Raw genomic sequence first — 16676 nt, forward strand, 5'->3', positions numbered from 1 at the left:
TGATCCAAGCCACACAGTTTACAAACATAGCAAATAGATTGTGCATGAAATGTATCAACCAGGGGCGGACTGACCATTTGGAAACTCGGGCATTGCCCGAGGGCCCGGGGTCAGTAGGGGGCCCCATGAGATGCCCCTGGTACCTTTTTCATAGGCTTTTTTGAGTTTTGGCAAGGACACAGGGACCCCATGATCCCCTATTGCCCGGGGGCCCCGTGAGTTGTCAGTCCGCCCCTGCTCAGCGCCCATGTCCCTGTCCTCAGTACAGACAGCACACTGGCAGCTCCCTCCAGCACTGAGGCGTCCAAGCCCCGGATCCTTCTCAGCCACCGTAGATGAAACGTCGGCTCTTGGTGACGTCAGAGGAAGTTGGTGTTCAGTGCAGAATGTGACTTGCTTGCACTGGCTCCGGTTGTGTTCGGGACCGGCGTATACATTCTCTGTGTGGCATTCCGTCGTGTCAGTCTGTGAACGTTGGTGGACCATGGCGCTGCTCTACGAGAACCTGAAACTGTAAGTAACTGCCACGTACCGACCGACACCCTGGCTGGAAGGTGTCAGTCCTTTCACTGGTGCAGGTGGGAAGACGTCATTCCCGAGTGTTCACCAATACACCAGCTGACTGCTTAGCGGGCTGTTTGCTGAATTGTGGCCTATAGTAAACAGTCCTCCTCCACATGTTTGTGTTCGTCAGCCTATAGCAGCCATGATGTGTGTTTCCTATACTGACAGGTCCCTTCCCGGGTGTAATGTCCTGTCTGTATCCTGGGTAGGCTGGGCTTTGTCCATTGATCCATGGTCACTAGGTCCTGGGTAGGCTGGGCTTTGTCCATTGATCCATGGTCACTAGGTCCTGGGTAGGCTGGGCTTTGTCCATTGATCCATGGTCACTAGGTCCTGGGTAGGCTGGGCTTTGTCCATTGATCCATGGTCACTAGGTCCTGGGTAGGCTGGGCTTTGTCCATTGATCCATGGTCACTAGGTCCTGGGTAGGCTGGGCTTTGTCCATTGATCCATGGTCACTAGGTCCTGTGTAGGCTGGGCTTTGTCCATTGATCCATGGTCACTAGGTCCTGGGTAGGCTGGGCTTTGTCCATTGATCCATGGTCACTAGGTCCTGGGTAGGAGGAGATAGGTCCATCTGTGGTCAGATCATTCTAGGTGGGAATCAGATTGCTTGCTGCCCCTTATATGCTGTTATTACACTTGTCTGGGTTCACACTGATGCGGTGCGGGACATCACATGTGATTCACACGGGAACCGCACCGCAAAGCACATGCGATTTCAATGCGGTGCAATTTGAGCCATATGCCACCATCAGTCCCACCCCACAAGCTGAAGTCCTGGGTGTCACTCTAGACTCAAACCTGTCCTTCCAACCCCATGTCCAATCGTTGGCAAACTCATGCAGGCTCCACCTCCGCAACATCTCCAAAATACGTTAGTTCCTAACCCCGGACACTACTAAACTACTCGTTCACTCCCTTATTATCTCACGTCTGGACTACTGCAACTCCCTCCTCACCGGCCTACCTCAACACAGGCTATCCCCGCTTCAGTCTATCCTGAACTCAGCGGCCAGACTCATCCACCTCACCAACCGCTCCACATCTGCCACCCCCTCTGTCATTCCCTCCGCTGGGCTCCACCCCCCCTCTGTCATTCCCTCCGCTGGGCTCCACCCCCCCTCTGTCATTCCCTCCGCTGGGCTCCACCCCCCCTCTGTCATTCCCTCCGCTGGGCTCCACCCCCCCTCTGTCATTCCCTCCGCTGGGCTCCACCCCCCCTCTGTCATTCCCTCCGCTGGGCTCCACCCCCCCTCTGTCATTCCCTCCGCTGGGCTCCACCCCCCCTCTGTCATTCCCTCCGCTGGGCTCCACCCCCCCTCTGTCATTCCCTCCGCTGGGCTCCACCCCCCCTCTGTCATTCCCTCCGCTGGGCTCCACCCCCCCTCTGTCATTCCCTCCGCTGGGCTCCACCCCCCCTCTGTCATTCCCTCCGCTGGGCTCCACCCCCCCTCTGTCATTCCCTCCGCTGGGCTCCACCCCCCCTCTGTCATTCCCTCCGCTGGGCTCCACCCCCCCTCTGTCATTCCCTCCGCTGGGCTCCACCCCCCCTCTGTCATTCCCTCCGCTGGGCTCCACCCCCCCTCTGTCATTCCCTCCGCTGGGCTCCACCCCCCCTCTGTCATTCCCTCCGCTGGGCTCCACCCCCCCTCTGTCATTCCCTCCGCTGGGCTCCACCCCCCCTCTGTCATTCCCTCCGCTGGGCTCCACCCCCCCTCTGTCATTCCCTCCGCTGGGCTCCACCCCCCCTCTGTCATTCCCTCCGCTGGGCTCCACCCCCCTCTGTCATTCCCTCCGCTGGGCTCCACCCCCCTCTGTCATTCCCTCCGCTGGGCTCCACCCCCCCCTGTCATTCCCTCCGCTGGGCTCCACCCCCCCCTGTCATTCCCTCCGCTGGGCTCCACCCCCCCCTGTCATTCCCTCCGCTGGGCTCCACCCCCCCTCTGTCATTCCCTCCGCTGGGCTCCACCCCCCCTCTGTCATTCCCTCCGCTGGGCTCCACCCCCCCTCTGTCATTCCCTCCGCTGGGCTCCACCCCCCCTCTGTCATTCCCTCCGCTGGGCTCCACCCCCCCTCTGTCATTCCCTCCGCTGGGCTCCACCCCCCCTCTGTCATTCCCTCCGCTGGGCTCCACCCCCCCTCTGTCATTCCCTCCGCTGGGCTCCACCCCCCCTCTGTCATTCCCTCCGCTGGGCTCCACCCCCCCTCTGTCATTCCCTCCGCTGGGCTCCACCCCCCCTCTGTCATTCCCTCCGCTGGGCTCCACCCCCCCTCTGTCATTCCCTCCGCTGGGCTCCACCCCCCCTCTGTCATTCCCTCCGCTGGGCTCCACCCCCCCTCTGTCATTCCCTCCGCTGGGCTCCACCCCCCCTCTGTCATTCCCTCCGCTGGGCTCCACCCCCCCTCTGTCATTCCCTCCGCTGGGCTCCACCCCCCCTCTGTCATTCCCTCCGCTGGGCTCCACCCCCCCTCTGTCATTCCCTCCGCTGGGCTCCACCCCCCCTCTGTCATTCCCTCCGCTGGGCTCCACCCCCCCTCTGTCATTCCCTCCGCTGGGCTCCACCCCCCCTCTGTCATTCCCTCCGCTGGGCTCCACCCCCCCTCTGTCATTCCCTCCGCTGGGCTCCACCCCCCCTCTGTCATTCCCTCCGCTGGGCTCCACCCCCCCTCTGTCATTCCCTCCGCTGGGCTCCACCCCCCCTCTGTCATTCCCTCCGCTGGGCTCCACCCCCCCTCTGTCATTCCCTCCGCTGAGCTCCACCCCCCCTCTGTCATTCCCTCCGCTGGGCTCCACCCCCCCTCTGTCATTCCCTCCGCTGGGCTCCACCCCCCCGTCATTCCCTCCGCTGGGCTCCACCCCCCCGTCATTCCCTCCGCTGGGCTCCACCCCCCCGTCATTCCCTCCGCTGGGCTCCACCCCCCTCTGTCATTCCCTCCACTGGCTTGCGATTGCCCAACGCATTAAATTCAAACTACTAACACTGACATACAAAGCCATTCATACTGCTGCCCCAAACTACCTCACCAACCTAATACCCAAATACCACCCAACCCGTAATCTTCGCTCCTGGTCTCCTCCACCCATACCTGACTGCAGGACTTCTCCAGGACTTCCCCATCCTTTGGAACTCACTACCCCCATCCATCAGACTGTCACCTACCCTCCTCACCTTTAGGCGCACCCTGAAAACCCATCTCTTCAGGGAAGCCTACCCCGCCCTCACCTAACAGCCGATCTCCTCCACTCCTCCTACCACTCCATTCCCCACAGCCACTTCCTCCTGTGCCACCATCCCCTCCCTCCTAGATTGTAAGCTCGAAAGAGCAGGGCCCTCGAACCCCTCGTGTATTGTATTGTACTGTATTGTCACATGTTCTGTCCCCCACTATAATGTACAGCGCTGAGCAAACCTTTTAGCGCTATATAAATACTGTATAATAATAATAATAATATGTTTTGTATGGCTCAGAACGCACCGCATCCGCACCAAAATAGTGCAAAACCCATTTTTTTGCCCACACTGGAATCGGATCGCTTGGGTATTCACACTCCTGCAATCCGATTCTGCACATCATACCGCTTTTTGCGACCCAATTTCGGGGTGTTGTTAACATACACCCCCACAGCGGTTCGCATGAACGGGGTGCGATCATGATGCGGTGTGGAAATCGCACAGAAACCGGTGCGAATTCTGCACCACATCAATGTGAAGTCCAAACATTTTATTGTTCTTGAGAGGTTAGAACACCCATCAGGATGTTATTGTCTCAGCTACAAGGGGGTCACCATCATTCTCATTCTTTGTGTTAGGCTGAGTTCACTAGCTTGTTCTTTGAAAAGCAGCCAGCGGTATATCGTTCTTCAGAGTGTGTCTGAGTTCTGCTGTTTGAAGACGATCCTGTCACCTCCTTAAAGCGGAGCTCCAGTCAATATAAGAAAAAATAAAAGCAGCTACAAAAACTGTAGCTGCTGACTTTTAAAAAACAGACATGCACCTGTCCCGAGGTGTCGATCCTGCGATGTCCTCACACCTCACGTCCTGTGTCCCCAGCATCTTCAATGTGGGCACCTGGCTGTGAGAGCCTGCAGCTTCAAAATTGCTTTGTTGACAGCTTGGTTGTCAAATTGACCCCCCCATCCCAAAAGGTGCCAATCCTTAATGGGGAGCAGGGTACAAAGCCTTAAAGCAGAAATTTCCCTTTTGGGTGTAGCTCCGTTTTAATGCCTTTTTTTTTTTTACAGTGGTAAATGACAGCTCACTCTATGCCTCCTCCTCCATGTTCACTAACCAGCTAAACACAATGGGGGTGGGACATTCCATGTAGATTATTGGTTGGTTTGGTTCACTTGTATTGCACATTCTGGCAGTGATGTACTTGGAAGGGCAGAAGGAATCTGGAGGTAGATGGCATTGGTTTCAGCTGGAACAGAGAAATAACAAAATAAGCTGCACAAATAGTAAGAAAGATGAGATGATGCTCCAGAGTACACCCGTACAGGTGAAACTCGAAAATTTAGAATATCGTGCAAAAGTTCATTTATTTCAGTAACGCAACTTAAAAGGTGAAACTAATATATGAGATAGACTCATTACATGCAAAGCAAGATAGTTCAAGCTGTGATTTGTCATCATTGTGATGATTATGGCTTACAGCTCATGAAAACCCCAAATCCACAATCTCAGAAAATGAGAATATTGTGAAAAGGTGGAATATTCTCGGCTCAAAGTGTCCCACTCTAATCAGCTAATTAAGCCATAACACCAGCAAAGGGTTCCTGAGCCTTTAAATGGTCTCTCAGTCTGGTTCAGTAGGAATCACAATCATGGGAAAGACTGCTGATCTGACAGTTGTGCAGAAAACCATCATTGACACCCTCCATAAGGAGGGAAAGCCTCAAAAGGTAATTGCAAAAGAAGTTGGATGTTCCCAAAGTGCTGTATCAAAGCACATTAATAGAAAGTTATGTGGAAGGGAAAAGTGTGGAAGAAAAAGGTGCACAAGCAGCAGGAATGACCGCAGCCTGGAGAGGATTGTCAGGAAACGACCATTCAAAAGTGTTGGGGACTTTCACAAGGAGTGGACTGAGGCTGGAGTCAGTGCATCAAGAGCCACCACACACAGACGGATCCTGGACATGGGCTTCAAATGTCGTATTCCTCTTGTCAAGCCGCTCCTGAACAACAAACAACGTCAGAAGCGTCTTACCTGGGCTAAAGAAAAACAGACCTGGTCTGTTGTTCAGTGGTCCAAAGTCCTCTTTTCTGATGAGAGCAACTTTTGCATCTCATTTGGAAACCAAGGACCCAGAGTATGGAGGAAGAATAGAGAGGCCCAAGGACCCCGAGTATGGAGGAAGAATGGAGAGGCACACACTGCAAGATGCTTGAAGTCCAGTGTGACGTTTCCACAGTCTGTGTTGATTTGGGGAGCCATGTCATCTGCTGGTGTTGGTCCACTGTGCTTCATTAAGTCCAGGGTCAACGCAGCCATCTACCAGGAGATTTTGGAGCACTTCATGCTTCCTTCCGCAGACGAGCTTTATGGGGATGCTGACTTCATTTTCCAGCAGGACTTGGCACCTGCCCACACTGCCAAAAGCACCAAAACCTGGTTCAATGACCATGGGATTACTCGCCTGACCTGAACCCCATAGAGAATCTATGGAGCATTGCCAAGAGAAAGATGAGAGACATGAGACCCAACAATGCAGAAGAGCTGAAGGCCGCTATTGAAGCATCCTGGTTTTCCATAACACCTCAGCAGTGCCGCAGGCTGATAGCTTCCATGCCACGCCGCATTGAGGCAGTAATTGCTGCAAAAGGGGCCCAAACCAAGTACTGAGTACATATGCATGCTTATACTTTTCAGAGGTCCGATATTGTTCTATGTACAATCCTTGTTTTATTGATTGCATGTAATATTCTAATTTTCTGAGATTGTGGATTTGGGGTTTTCATGAGCTGTAAGCCATAATCATCACAATGATGACAAATCACGGCTTGAACTATCTTGCTTTGCATGTATTGAGTCTATCTCATATATTAGTATCACCTTTCAAGTTGCATTGACTTTACTACTGCTTTCACTTTAAATGCCGGTTCACATACACTATATAGGTATACCTCGGTTTATGAACGCCTCGGTTAACGTAATTTTCTGTTTACGAATGAAAATCCATTGAAAATAATGCCTTGGTTTACAAATTTTTTTATGAATTTATTTTTGCAATACGAAGTGTATGTCGGTGCCAATTTTTAAATGCAATTTCCGGCTTTATTTTTTTTCTTCACTATAGCTCACAGAATTAGCTGTCACTTTCCCCGGAGTTAAAGGAAGCTTTGTTTCTTTTAAGAAACTAAAAGGAAACATTGTTTCTTTTAACTTGGGGAAATAAACAAAAGAAAACTTTCTTTCTTTTAGCTGGGGGGAAGTGACAGCTGGATCTCTGAGCTATAGTGAAGAAAAAAAAGAGCGATAATTAAGTTTAAAAACCAGCACCATAATAAATAAAAAAAAACGGCGTGGGGTCCCCCCTCCCATCCATACCAAGCCCTTCAGGTCTGGTATGGATTTTGAGGGAAACTCTCATGCCAAAATTAAAAACAAAAAGGCGTGGGTCCCCCCCCCCAAATCCATACGGGACCCTTATCTGATCATGCAGCCCGGCAGGTCAGGAAAGGGGGGGGGGACGAGCAAGCGCCCCCCCATCCTGAACCATACCAGGCCACATGCCCTCAAGATGGGGGGTGCTTTGGGGCAGGGGGGCTCCCCCACCCTCCCAAAGCACCTTGTCCCCATGTTGATAGGGACAAGGGCCTCTTCCCTACAACCCTGGCCAGTGGTTGTGGGGGCCTGTGGGCAGGGGGCTTATCGGAATCTGGAAGCCCCCTTTAATAAAGGGGCCCCAGATCCCGGCCACCCCTATGTGAATGAGTATGGGGTACTTGGTCCTGATACTCATTCACAAAGAAAAAAAAAGTGTAGTGTGAAAAAAGACAGGACACGGTCTTTGACAAGTCCTTTATTAAAAGAAAAAACTAAAAGATTGTCCTCTGCAGTAGATCCAACGTCAATCACGATGCCCGCTGCCGACCCGAAAAAAAGAATGTAAAAAAAAAAAGGTTCCGCCTTCTGATGATGGCTTCCGACGTCTGCCTGCTCTGGTGGTTTGACAGTTCTTAAATAGGTAAGGGGCGGAGCCACCCGGGGACATCATGCAAGTGACCCCACCCCATGTGTCATCAAAGGTGGGGCAAGGTCACTCGGGTGATGTCCCCGGGTGGCCATGCCCTTTACCTATTTAAGATGTTTCAAACAACCAAGACATTTTGGACAATTTCATGCTTCCAACTTTGTGGGAACAGTTTGGGGATGTCCCCTTCCTGTTCCAACATGACTGCGCACCAGTGCACAAAGCGAGGTCCATGAAGACATAGATAAGTGAATTTGGGGGGGAGGAACTTGACTGGCCTGCACAGAGTCCTGACTCCAACCCGATAGAACACCTTTGGAAATTCAAGCGTAGACTGTGAGCCAGGACTTCTTGCCCAACATCAGTGCCTGACCTCACAAATGCGCTTCTGGAAGAATGGTCAAACATTCTCATAGACACCCTCCTAAACCTTGTGGACAGCCTTCCCAGAAGAGTTGAAGCTGTTATAGCTGCAAAGGGCGGGGCCAATTCAATATTGAAACCTACGGACTAAGACTGGGATGCCATTAAAGTTCATGTGAGTGTAAAGACAGGCTTCCCAATACTTTTGGCAATGTAGTGTATATGCGGATTGGATGTGGTTTGAACTGCATCCAATCCGCATGACATGTTAAATAACATTGCTCCTTTGGTGCCTGTTCATATATGTCCGGTGCACTGGTGGTGCGGATTCAGTGCGTTTTGAAAAAGAGTCCTGTACGATTTCTGAGCAGTGAGGATTGCAGGCTATTAACTTCTATGGGAACGGTTTCTAAACCACACGTGTGAACAGGATAAAATCCTGACCTGAAACTGATGTAAACCTGACATGAACTGCTGAAGAACTACTGTGTCAATTAGCTGTGAAACCTGAGCTTCAATCCGTACCACGCTTGTGTGAATCAGCGCTAATGGGTTGTGTTTAGCAGTGGTACTACCGACTGCAACTGGGGCAGTGTGTACTACTGATCGAAATTCATCCAGTAGGAACCAACTGAATTGTGTTCAGTGTGTGGGCTCCCATGCTCGACAGAAGTCTATTTTTTTAATCAGCTTCTGTCAATGGGGCATGTTGGAAATTCGGAAGTGCTGCTCTCAGAGTACAATGTCCAGGCGGGGGGGGGGATTCCTCAGTCTGTCGTTTCTGTGGATGGAGGAATCTGTTGGCTGTACATTTTTGTTCATCTGACACTTTTGTTGTGCAAATTGGCGCAAACAGCTTTGGCTGCTGACAACCTGGCATTGCAGTGTACAAAGTTGGCAGCCTCAGCTATCCACTCACAGCTGCCAAAGCCAGCAGTAGATTTCTGCCACTGGAATTTGCATGCAAATGGTGCTTTAGTGAACATTGTCACCAGAACTGAAAATGTATAAAAATTCCAAATTTTACGTTGTGCCCAGGGCAGGAATCAAGGGGAAATCTTGTATTGGTAACAAATGTCTAAGTGGAGATTTCCTTTACTATGTAGAAATTGCTGCTCATTTCCTGTTGTGTCAAGACAGGAAGTGAAAAGAAATCCCCTGTTATGTTGCAAGCTGCAGAAAACCCAGAAAGGTGTTCTAATTATTCCCCACTCTATCCAAAATGAGAAAAAAACAGCTGCTGCAGAGATTGTTCAATCTCTTACTTATTCTTCTGTCGGGGCCAAATGTCCAGTGCAGAGATTTCCAGTTCTGGCTGCATTACACTGATCACAGTGGATTGTTTGCTGTACCCCATCCTCCTTTATTGTCAGTTCACACTATAGAAACGCAGTCCAGATGCAATTCTGACACAGTCCGGTGCGTTTTCGATGCGTTTTTGACGTATTCCAGTGCTTTTTTTTTACGCATTCTTGTTCATTTTCCCCTTTTTCTTCAATTTCAATAGGGACATGGGCGTTTGTGATGCATTCCAGTGCGTTTTTGATGCGTTTGGCCACGCTCCAGTACAGTTCTGTGCAGAAAAAATGCAGCATGTTCTACTTTTTTTTTCTGCAACCGGAATGCACTGGAACTGCAAGCACTGATGTGAACTATGACATTGACAACCATATAACCTACTTTCTGTGCATTTTGGATGCTGAAACGCATGTAGTTTGGACTGGCCCTTAAGAAAAAGCCTGTCATAGAATGCAAGGTGTTCTGTGATTAGAGGAAGTGTGTCTGAATGTCACATTCCCCCACTTTACACAGTTTTATTACCTGCTGATCCTGCCAGTAGATCCATTAATTTTCTACTTCCAATAATTATTATTATACAATATTTATATAGCGCCAACAGTTTGCTCCGCAGAATTCAGGATAGACTGAAGCGGGGATAGCCTGCGATGAGGTAAGCTGGTGAGGAGGGAGTTACAGTAGTTACAGTAGTCAAGTCGTGATATAAGGGAATGAATGAGTTGCTTAGTAGTTTCTGGGGTTAGGAACGGACGTATTTTGGAGATGTTGGAGTCTACATGAATTTGTCAGCGATTGGGGCTGGAAAGACAGATTGGAGTCTAGAATGACACCTAGTACTCTGGCTTGCGGGGTGGGGCTTATTGATCAATAATGAATCAAGCTGTTTAGCATATGTGGCAGTTACAGGTGTTGGGACAAATCATATAACCGTGATGGGGTCAACAGTGGTCAAATATTATTTATCTGGTTAAAACTTTTTTTTTTCCAAAAAAAAAAAAAAACAAACCGTTGCAGTAACTGCTTTTAGCTCTCATTTACACATCAATCCCCATGTTCAGGGATCCATTCCGCATATGCATTTGTAATGCATTTAATGAATAGTGAAAACATGAAACAGTTTCAGTACAAGACAAAGTATATACAGTGGGGCAAAAAAGTATTTAGTCAGCCACCAATTGTGCAAGTTCTCCCACTTAAAAAGATGAGAGAGGCCTGTAATTGGCATCATAGGTAGACCTCAACTATGAGAGACAAAATGAGAAAAAAAATCCAGACAATCACATTGGCTGATTTGGAAAGAATTTATTTGCAAATTATGGTGGAAAATAAGTATTTGGTCAATATGAAAAGTTCATCTCAATACTTTGCTATATATCCTTTGTTGGCAATGACAGAGGTCAAACGTTTCCTTTAAGTCTTCACAAGGTTGGCACACACTGTTGCTGGTATGTTGGCCCATTCCTCCATGCAGATCTCCTCTAGAGCAGTGATGTTTTGGGGCTGTCGCTGGGCAACACAGACTTTCAACTCCCTCCAAAGGTTTTCTATGTGGTTGAGATCTGGAGACTGGCTAGGCCACTCCAGGACCTTGAAATGCTTCTTACGAAGCCACTCCTTCGTTTCCCGGGTGGTATGTTTGGGATCATTGTCATGTTGGAAGACCCAGCCACGTTTCATCTTCAATGCCCTTGCTGATGGAAGGAGGTTTGCACTCTAAATCTCACGATACATAGACCCATTTATTCTGTCCTGTACATGGATCAGTCGTCCTGGTCCCTTTGCGGAGAAACAGCCCCAAAGCATGATGTTGCCACCCCCATGCTTCACAGTAGGTATGGTGTTCTTTGGATGCAACTCAGCATTCTCTCTCCTCCAAACACAACGAGTTGTGTTTCTACCAAACAGTTCTATTTTGGTTTCATCTGACCATATGACATTCTCCCAATCCTCTTCTGGATCATCCAAATGCTCTCTAGCAAACTTCAGACGGGCCCGGACATGTACTGGCTTAAGCAGGGGGACATGTCTGGCACTGCAGGATCTGAGTCCCTGGCGGCGTAGTGTGTTACTGATGGTAGCCTTTGTTACGTTGGTCCCAGCTCTCTGCAGGTCATTCACTAGGTCCCCCCCCGTGTGGTCCTGGGATTTTTGCTCACCGATCTTGTGATCATTTTGCCCCCACGGGGTGAGATCTTGCGTGGAGCCCCAGATCGAGGGAGATTATCAGTGGTCTTGTATGTCTTCCATTTTCTAATTATTGCTCCCACAGTTGATTTGTTCACACCAAGCTGCTTGCCTATTGCAGATTCAGTCTTCCCAGCCTGGTGCAGGTCTACAATTTTGTTTCTGGTGTCCTTCGACTGCTCTTTGATTTTCACCATAGTGGAGTTTGGAGTGTGACTGTTTGAGGTTGTGGACAGGTGTCTTTTATACTGATAACAAGTTCAAACAGGTGCCATTGATACAGGTAATGAGTGCAGGACAGAGGAGCCTCTTAAAGAAGAAGGTACAGGTCTGTGAGAGCCAGAAATCTTGCTTGTTTGTAGGTAACCAAATACTTATTTTCCACCATAATTTGCAAATAAATTATTTCCAAATCAGCCAATGTGATTGTCTGGATTTGTTTTCTCTCATAGTTGAGGTCTACCTATGATGCCAATTACAGGCCTCTCTCATCTTTTTAAGTGGGAGAACTTGCACAATTGGTGGCTGACCATACTTTTTTGTCCCACTGTACACACCTATGCAAGAATGAAAAGAAGACTGGTGTTCAGCTTTGAAGTGTTGCTGTCAGCACAGGGTCACTTGAACCAAAAACACAGCAGGAAAATAAGAGTAAATATCCTTACCTTTCCTTCAGTACTGTGTGTTTAGAGGCCGCTGCTTAGCTGCTCCGTCTGCTTCAAGTATTGACAACTACCAGCGTATGAACAACCTGCTCCTCTACTGCCTGCAGTGGTTTCTACTGCTAGCTTGTGCATCACTACAAGATGTATGAGTTGACTGGAGGAACCACAGCATTGGCAGGTCAAACAGGTATTCGACCCTTCTGAAGGTTAGCTTAATTGAAACAGCCAGGAACCAATGAAGTGACGAAGTTTCAATGCAGAGGCTGCTGTAAAAGTAAGTAAGGTGCTCAGCATAAATGAGTACACCCCTTTTTGAAAAGTAAGATTTTAACCCCTTCCCTACCGGGCACTTTTACCCCCTTCCTGCCTATGCCAATTTTCAGCTTTCAGCGCTCTCGCACTTTGAATGACAATTGCGCGGTCATACAACACAGTACCCAAACTAAAATGTTATCATTTTGTTCAAACAACTAGAGCTTTCTTTTGGTGGTATTTAATTACGGCTGGGGTTTTTATTTCTTGCTAAATTAACAAAAAAAAGACCGATTAGCTGTGATTGGCCATGGCTAATCATATGACACAGATGGGCTGTGATTGGCCCAGCCTGTGCATGTGATCGCTGTGACCATTCACAGCTAGACACACTTGCATACAATGGATGGCATGAAAAGAAGCCATCCATTGTATACAACTGTCATGTGACCTGCTGTGATTGGTCACAGCAGGTCACAAAGTACTGGCAATGGGGTCGGTGCACAGATCTGTCATCGGCCGTGTCCGAAGTACACAGCCAGTGACAGATCTCGCCACAGTGCGGGCCCCGAGGGACAAGGTGTTCGTCTGGCCATCATTTGACTATAGGCCGGGCGGGAAGTGGTTAATCAATATCTCAATTAACACAAGAACAATTTACAAAACTGAGCTTTGTAGACCATTTGTTTAGCTAAGTACATGAAAGTAAGGTTAATAATTTAACTCAGGGATGTTGAATTCCTATCGCCCGATGCTCGGGACATGTAGTTGCGGGCGCCGGGCAGGTAGTTTTTTTTTCTTCCTTCATCCCTGCTGCGGGCAAGCAGCAGGGCTCATCTGTCAGGTGGAAGCATTCGGCGGCAAAAAGAGATGCAATTTAGACATTACAGATGCCCTCAACAGAAGCCATCCCCTTGTGTCAAATTACTCCTTTCTTACAGACACTAAATAGGGACCAGGTGGATATATACACTAGGACTTTGTTTGAAAATAAATGCCTGCACGTTCCAGGGACATGCAAAGGGTTCTCAGAGTTGGATGTCCTATTTACAAGCCAAAACAATAAACTTTCCTATCAGACCTCTTGGGAGTAGGACCTTGGTGAGGCAATAGAGGGGGAAGAGTGAATACATCAGTCGACCATGGTGCACAGGGGATTACTCTATAGCTCCCTAGTGGAAGTGAATTGCAAGGTGTTGTCCCGTTGCTACCTTATGCTGGCAAGGTTGGCAAAAATATACCCTGGCATTTCTCCTCTGTTTTCGAGGATGCGGACAAAAGGGCAATATGTTTCATGTCTGGTGGTCCTGCTCGAAGGCTCAGCGATTCTGGATCAGAATATTCAATCTTATCTATTCAGTGACAGGAATGAATATACTCAAAAACGACAAAGCAGTGTTGTTCACTGATCGGTTGGATGAGATCCCCAGACGTCTTCAAACCCTCATCTTCTTAATTTTTTCTAGCCGCTAAGATTACCATAGGTCACGCATGGAATTCACCCATAGTCAATGTTGCGCTGGTCCAACACAAAATGTCTTGGATTATGGTTAATGAAAAATTATAATATATTATTAAAAAAGTATCCTTCGGGACAAACAAGCCAGGTTTAAAAAGTGTGGAACCCCTGGATTAAATACCTTCAAGCTCCTTAGTAACTGGTCTGCTCTGAGGGTTGGATGCCTGGGTTGAGAAGATCCTCTGTCTTTCTTTCTCTTTTTCCTTAATTCCCTCTGCTTTCCACTTTTTTCTCATTATCTTTATGACCTTGATAATTTTTGTATGGATGTCAATGTGGGGGAAATAGAGCCTTTCCCAGCCTAACATATATTGGGGTGCAAGGACCGGCACTTTGAGGTACTGGGAACATTACTTGACACTATAGCACCCACACTTTTCAGCATAGCAGATAAAAATTCCTGAGCTACAGTCTAGTAAAACGCATTTAAGCATTCTGTTTATTGTAACTGGGTATTTACAAATATTGCGTTTCACACCCTTGGTAAGCTACTGTTTTGTTTGGTAGGGCCTGTCTGTTGGGATTGGTTCTTTTATTGTGTCTATATGTAACTTGACTGAGACAGGGTGGCCCCTGATCATGCATGAGGGCGCATCCATCTTTTGATATCTGTTTGATAATGTTTGTACCCTTTTTTTTTTTGTACTTTTCAAAATTCCTTGAATTAAAATTTATTGAAAGAAGAGATGCATTTCTGGTGCTTTACTGATCTCTCTCATGGTTTCCAAATACCATATAAAATGCATTGCACTGAGATATATAGAGGATGAATGCTTAATTCAATGTTTCTCAACCAGGGTGCCATCTGGGTTCCCTTGGGGAGTTGCGAGCACGGGACCCAGTTTGACCTGAATCAGCATCATTAATCGCCATTATATGGGTGGGATGGGTGGCCACCAGCACCATAACAACCAGTGACACTCTAGGACCAGAACACACAGGGTCTATCATTGCTATGGTGACAGAAGCCAGCTTGTCTAGGACTATGGCAAAGCATGAATGACCCAGGGCAGGCAGTACGCAGGGCCGCCCCCAGCAATCAGTAGAAGGCAGAATCCCTCCCCCTCCAGACATCTTCCTCCTCATACCCTCTGATATACTGCTGCAGCCAAAAGGTAGAGTTCGGATGAAAAGAGTGGACTGTGTGATTGGGGGTCTGTTTGATGGGGGGGATCATGTAGAGGGGGTTCTAATGTAATTGGGATACCTCTGGCATGAGGAATGCTCTGATATAATTGGAGGAACCTCAGATGTGTAGGGGGGCTTCTGATGTGAAGTTAATTTTATCAAGCCGGTTGTGTGCATTGTCCTGGGCTCATGTATCCTATTAGATGGACAGCTTCCTCCGGTATTGTCTGTGATTAGGTTAGGTCTTGAGCTCTGTATTAGTCACGGTTTGTGTTGAGTATGACCAGGTTTGCTAGGTGTATCAGCTGATACTACGTACTTTGCTACTCAAGGTTTTCAATGGGTCACACTGTTGTACTCTACTCTGTATGTGTATCCAAACATTCTGGGTTATTTTTGGTTTCCACACATTGTAGTATTAGGTGGGTTATTTTTCTGAAATCCTATTTCTTTACAGGGAGGGATGGTGGACCATGGACCTTCATTTTTGTTTGTGAACATCCTATAGTGGGTTACACCTCACTGGTCCTAGTATCTTTTCTCCTTCTGGTGACCTTTAGCTGTGCATGTTAGACGAGGTAATGTTTGTTGTTGACTATTTTAAAGTGTTACTAAACCCAGGACTCTGCATTCACTCTATCTGGTCTCCCACAGTACACAGAACATAAAAATTCAATTATTTTAGAAAATATAAATTACAAATTATCTTTTCTTATCAGCAGTTAGTCTTGTGACTTCTATCAGTGTCTAGCAGAGCACTTGTCAAAGATTGTAGGAGGAGGTTTTCGTTCTGCTCTAGGAGGATGCAAAGCCCCTGTTCTCTGTCTGGACAGTGCTGATTAGCCTTGTGCTGATCACATGCACCCTCCCCAGAAAGGAAAAAAAACTCTCTAGCAATACACCCTAAACTGAGCATGTGCAGAGTGTCTCCACACAATATAACAACAGCATTTTTGCACAATGCAGAGGATTACCTTCTTAGGTTCCGCAGTGAGTATAACAAGCATGCTTTACTGCATATACAGACTGATTTGACTGTTGTGGGTTTAGTAACACTTTAAGGATTTTTCCTTATTGTCTGCTGTACGTCCACCATGGGCGGCTTTTGATATTACCTTGATGGCTGTACTGATTGTCAAACTTAATAATTCCTAGATTGTAAGCTCGAAAGAGTACGGCCCTCTTAACCCTCGTACGTTGTTTGTTATTGTTGTACTATGCCATGTATTGTCCTCCTATATTGTACAGCGCTGAGCAAACCCTTTGGCGCTATATAAACTCGATGTAATAATAATAAAAAAAGAACTTTTTAGACTGGGATGCCTCAAGATTTTGCATGCTTTTTAACGGATGTTGCAACTGGAAAAAAAAGTTGAGAAATGTTGGCTTAGGCTAGGTTCACACTATTGCTGGTCCTGTGTGCTGTGTTTGAATGAGCTGCTGTGCTTTCAGGAAATTCAGGGAAAAGGTCCCCAACCTTTTTTCAAAAACGCATTCACAGGGC

General features: G+C 48.0%; 1 protein-coding gene across 1 annotated transcript in view; it reads left to right on the top strand.

The window, feature by feature from the left end:
• Nucleotides 1–352: 352 nt before the first annotated feature.
• The window catches only part of SACM1L (SAC1 like phosphatidylinositide phosphatase), a 173962-nt gene continuing 157638 nt past the window's right edge, over nucleotides 353–16676 (top strand). The window contains exon 1 of the mRNA XM_089669479.1: nucleotides 353–513. Coding sequence (XP_089525605.1) covers nucleotides 485–513 — 29 coding nt within the window. The 5' untranslated portion in view covers nucleotides 353–484. The remainder of the gene's footprint in view (nucleotides 514–16676) is intronic.

The sequence above is a fragment of the Staurois parvus genome, unplaced genomic scaffold, assembly GCF_062004578.1.
Source record: "Staurois parvus isolate SC_StPar_1 unplaced genomic scaffold, SC_StPar_1.0 ptg000077l, whole genome shotgun sequence".
NCBI lineage: Eukaryota > Metazoa > Chordata > Amphibia > Anura > Ranidae > Staurois > Staurois parvus.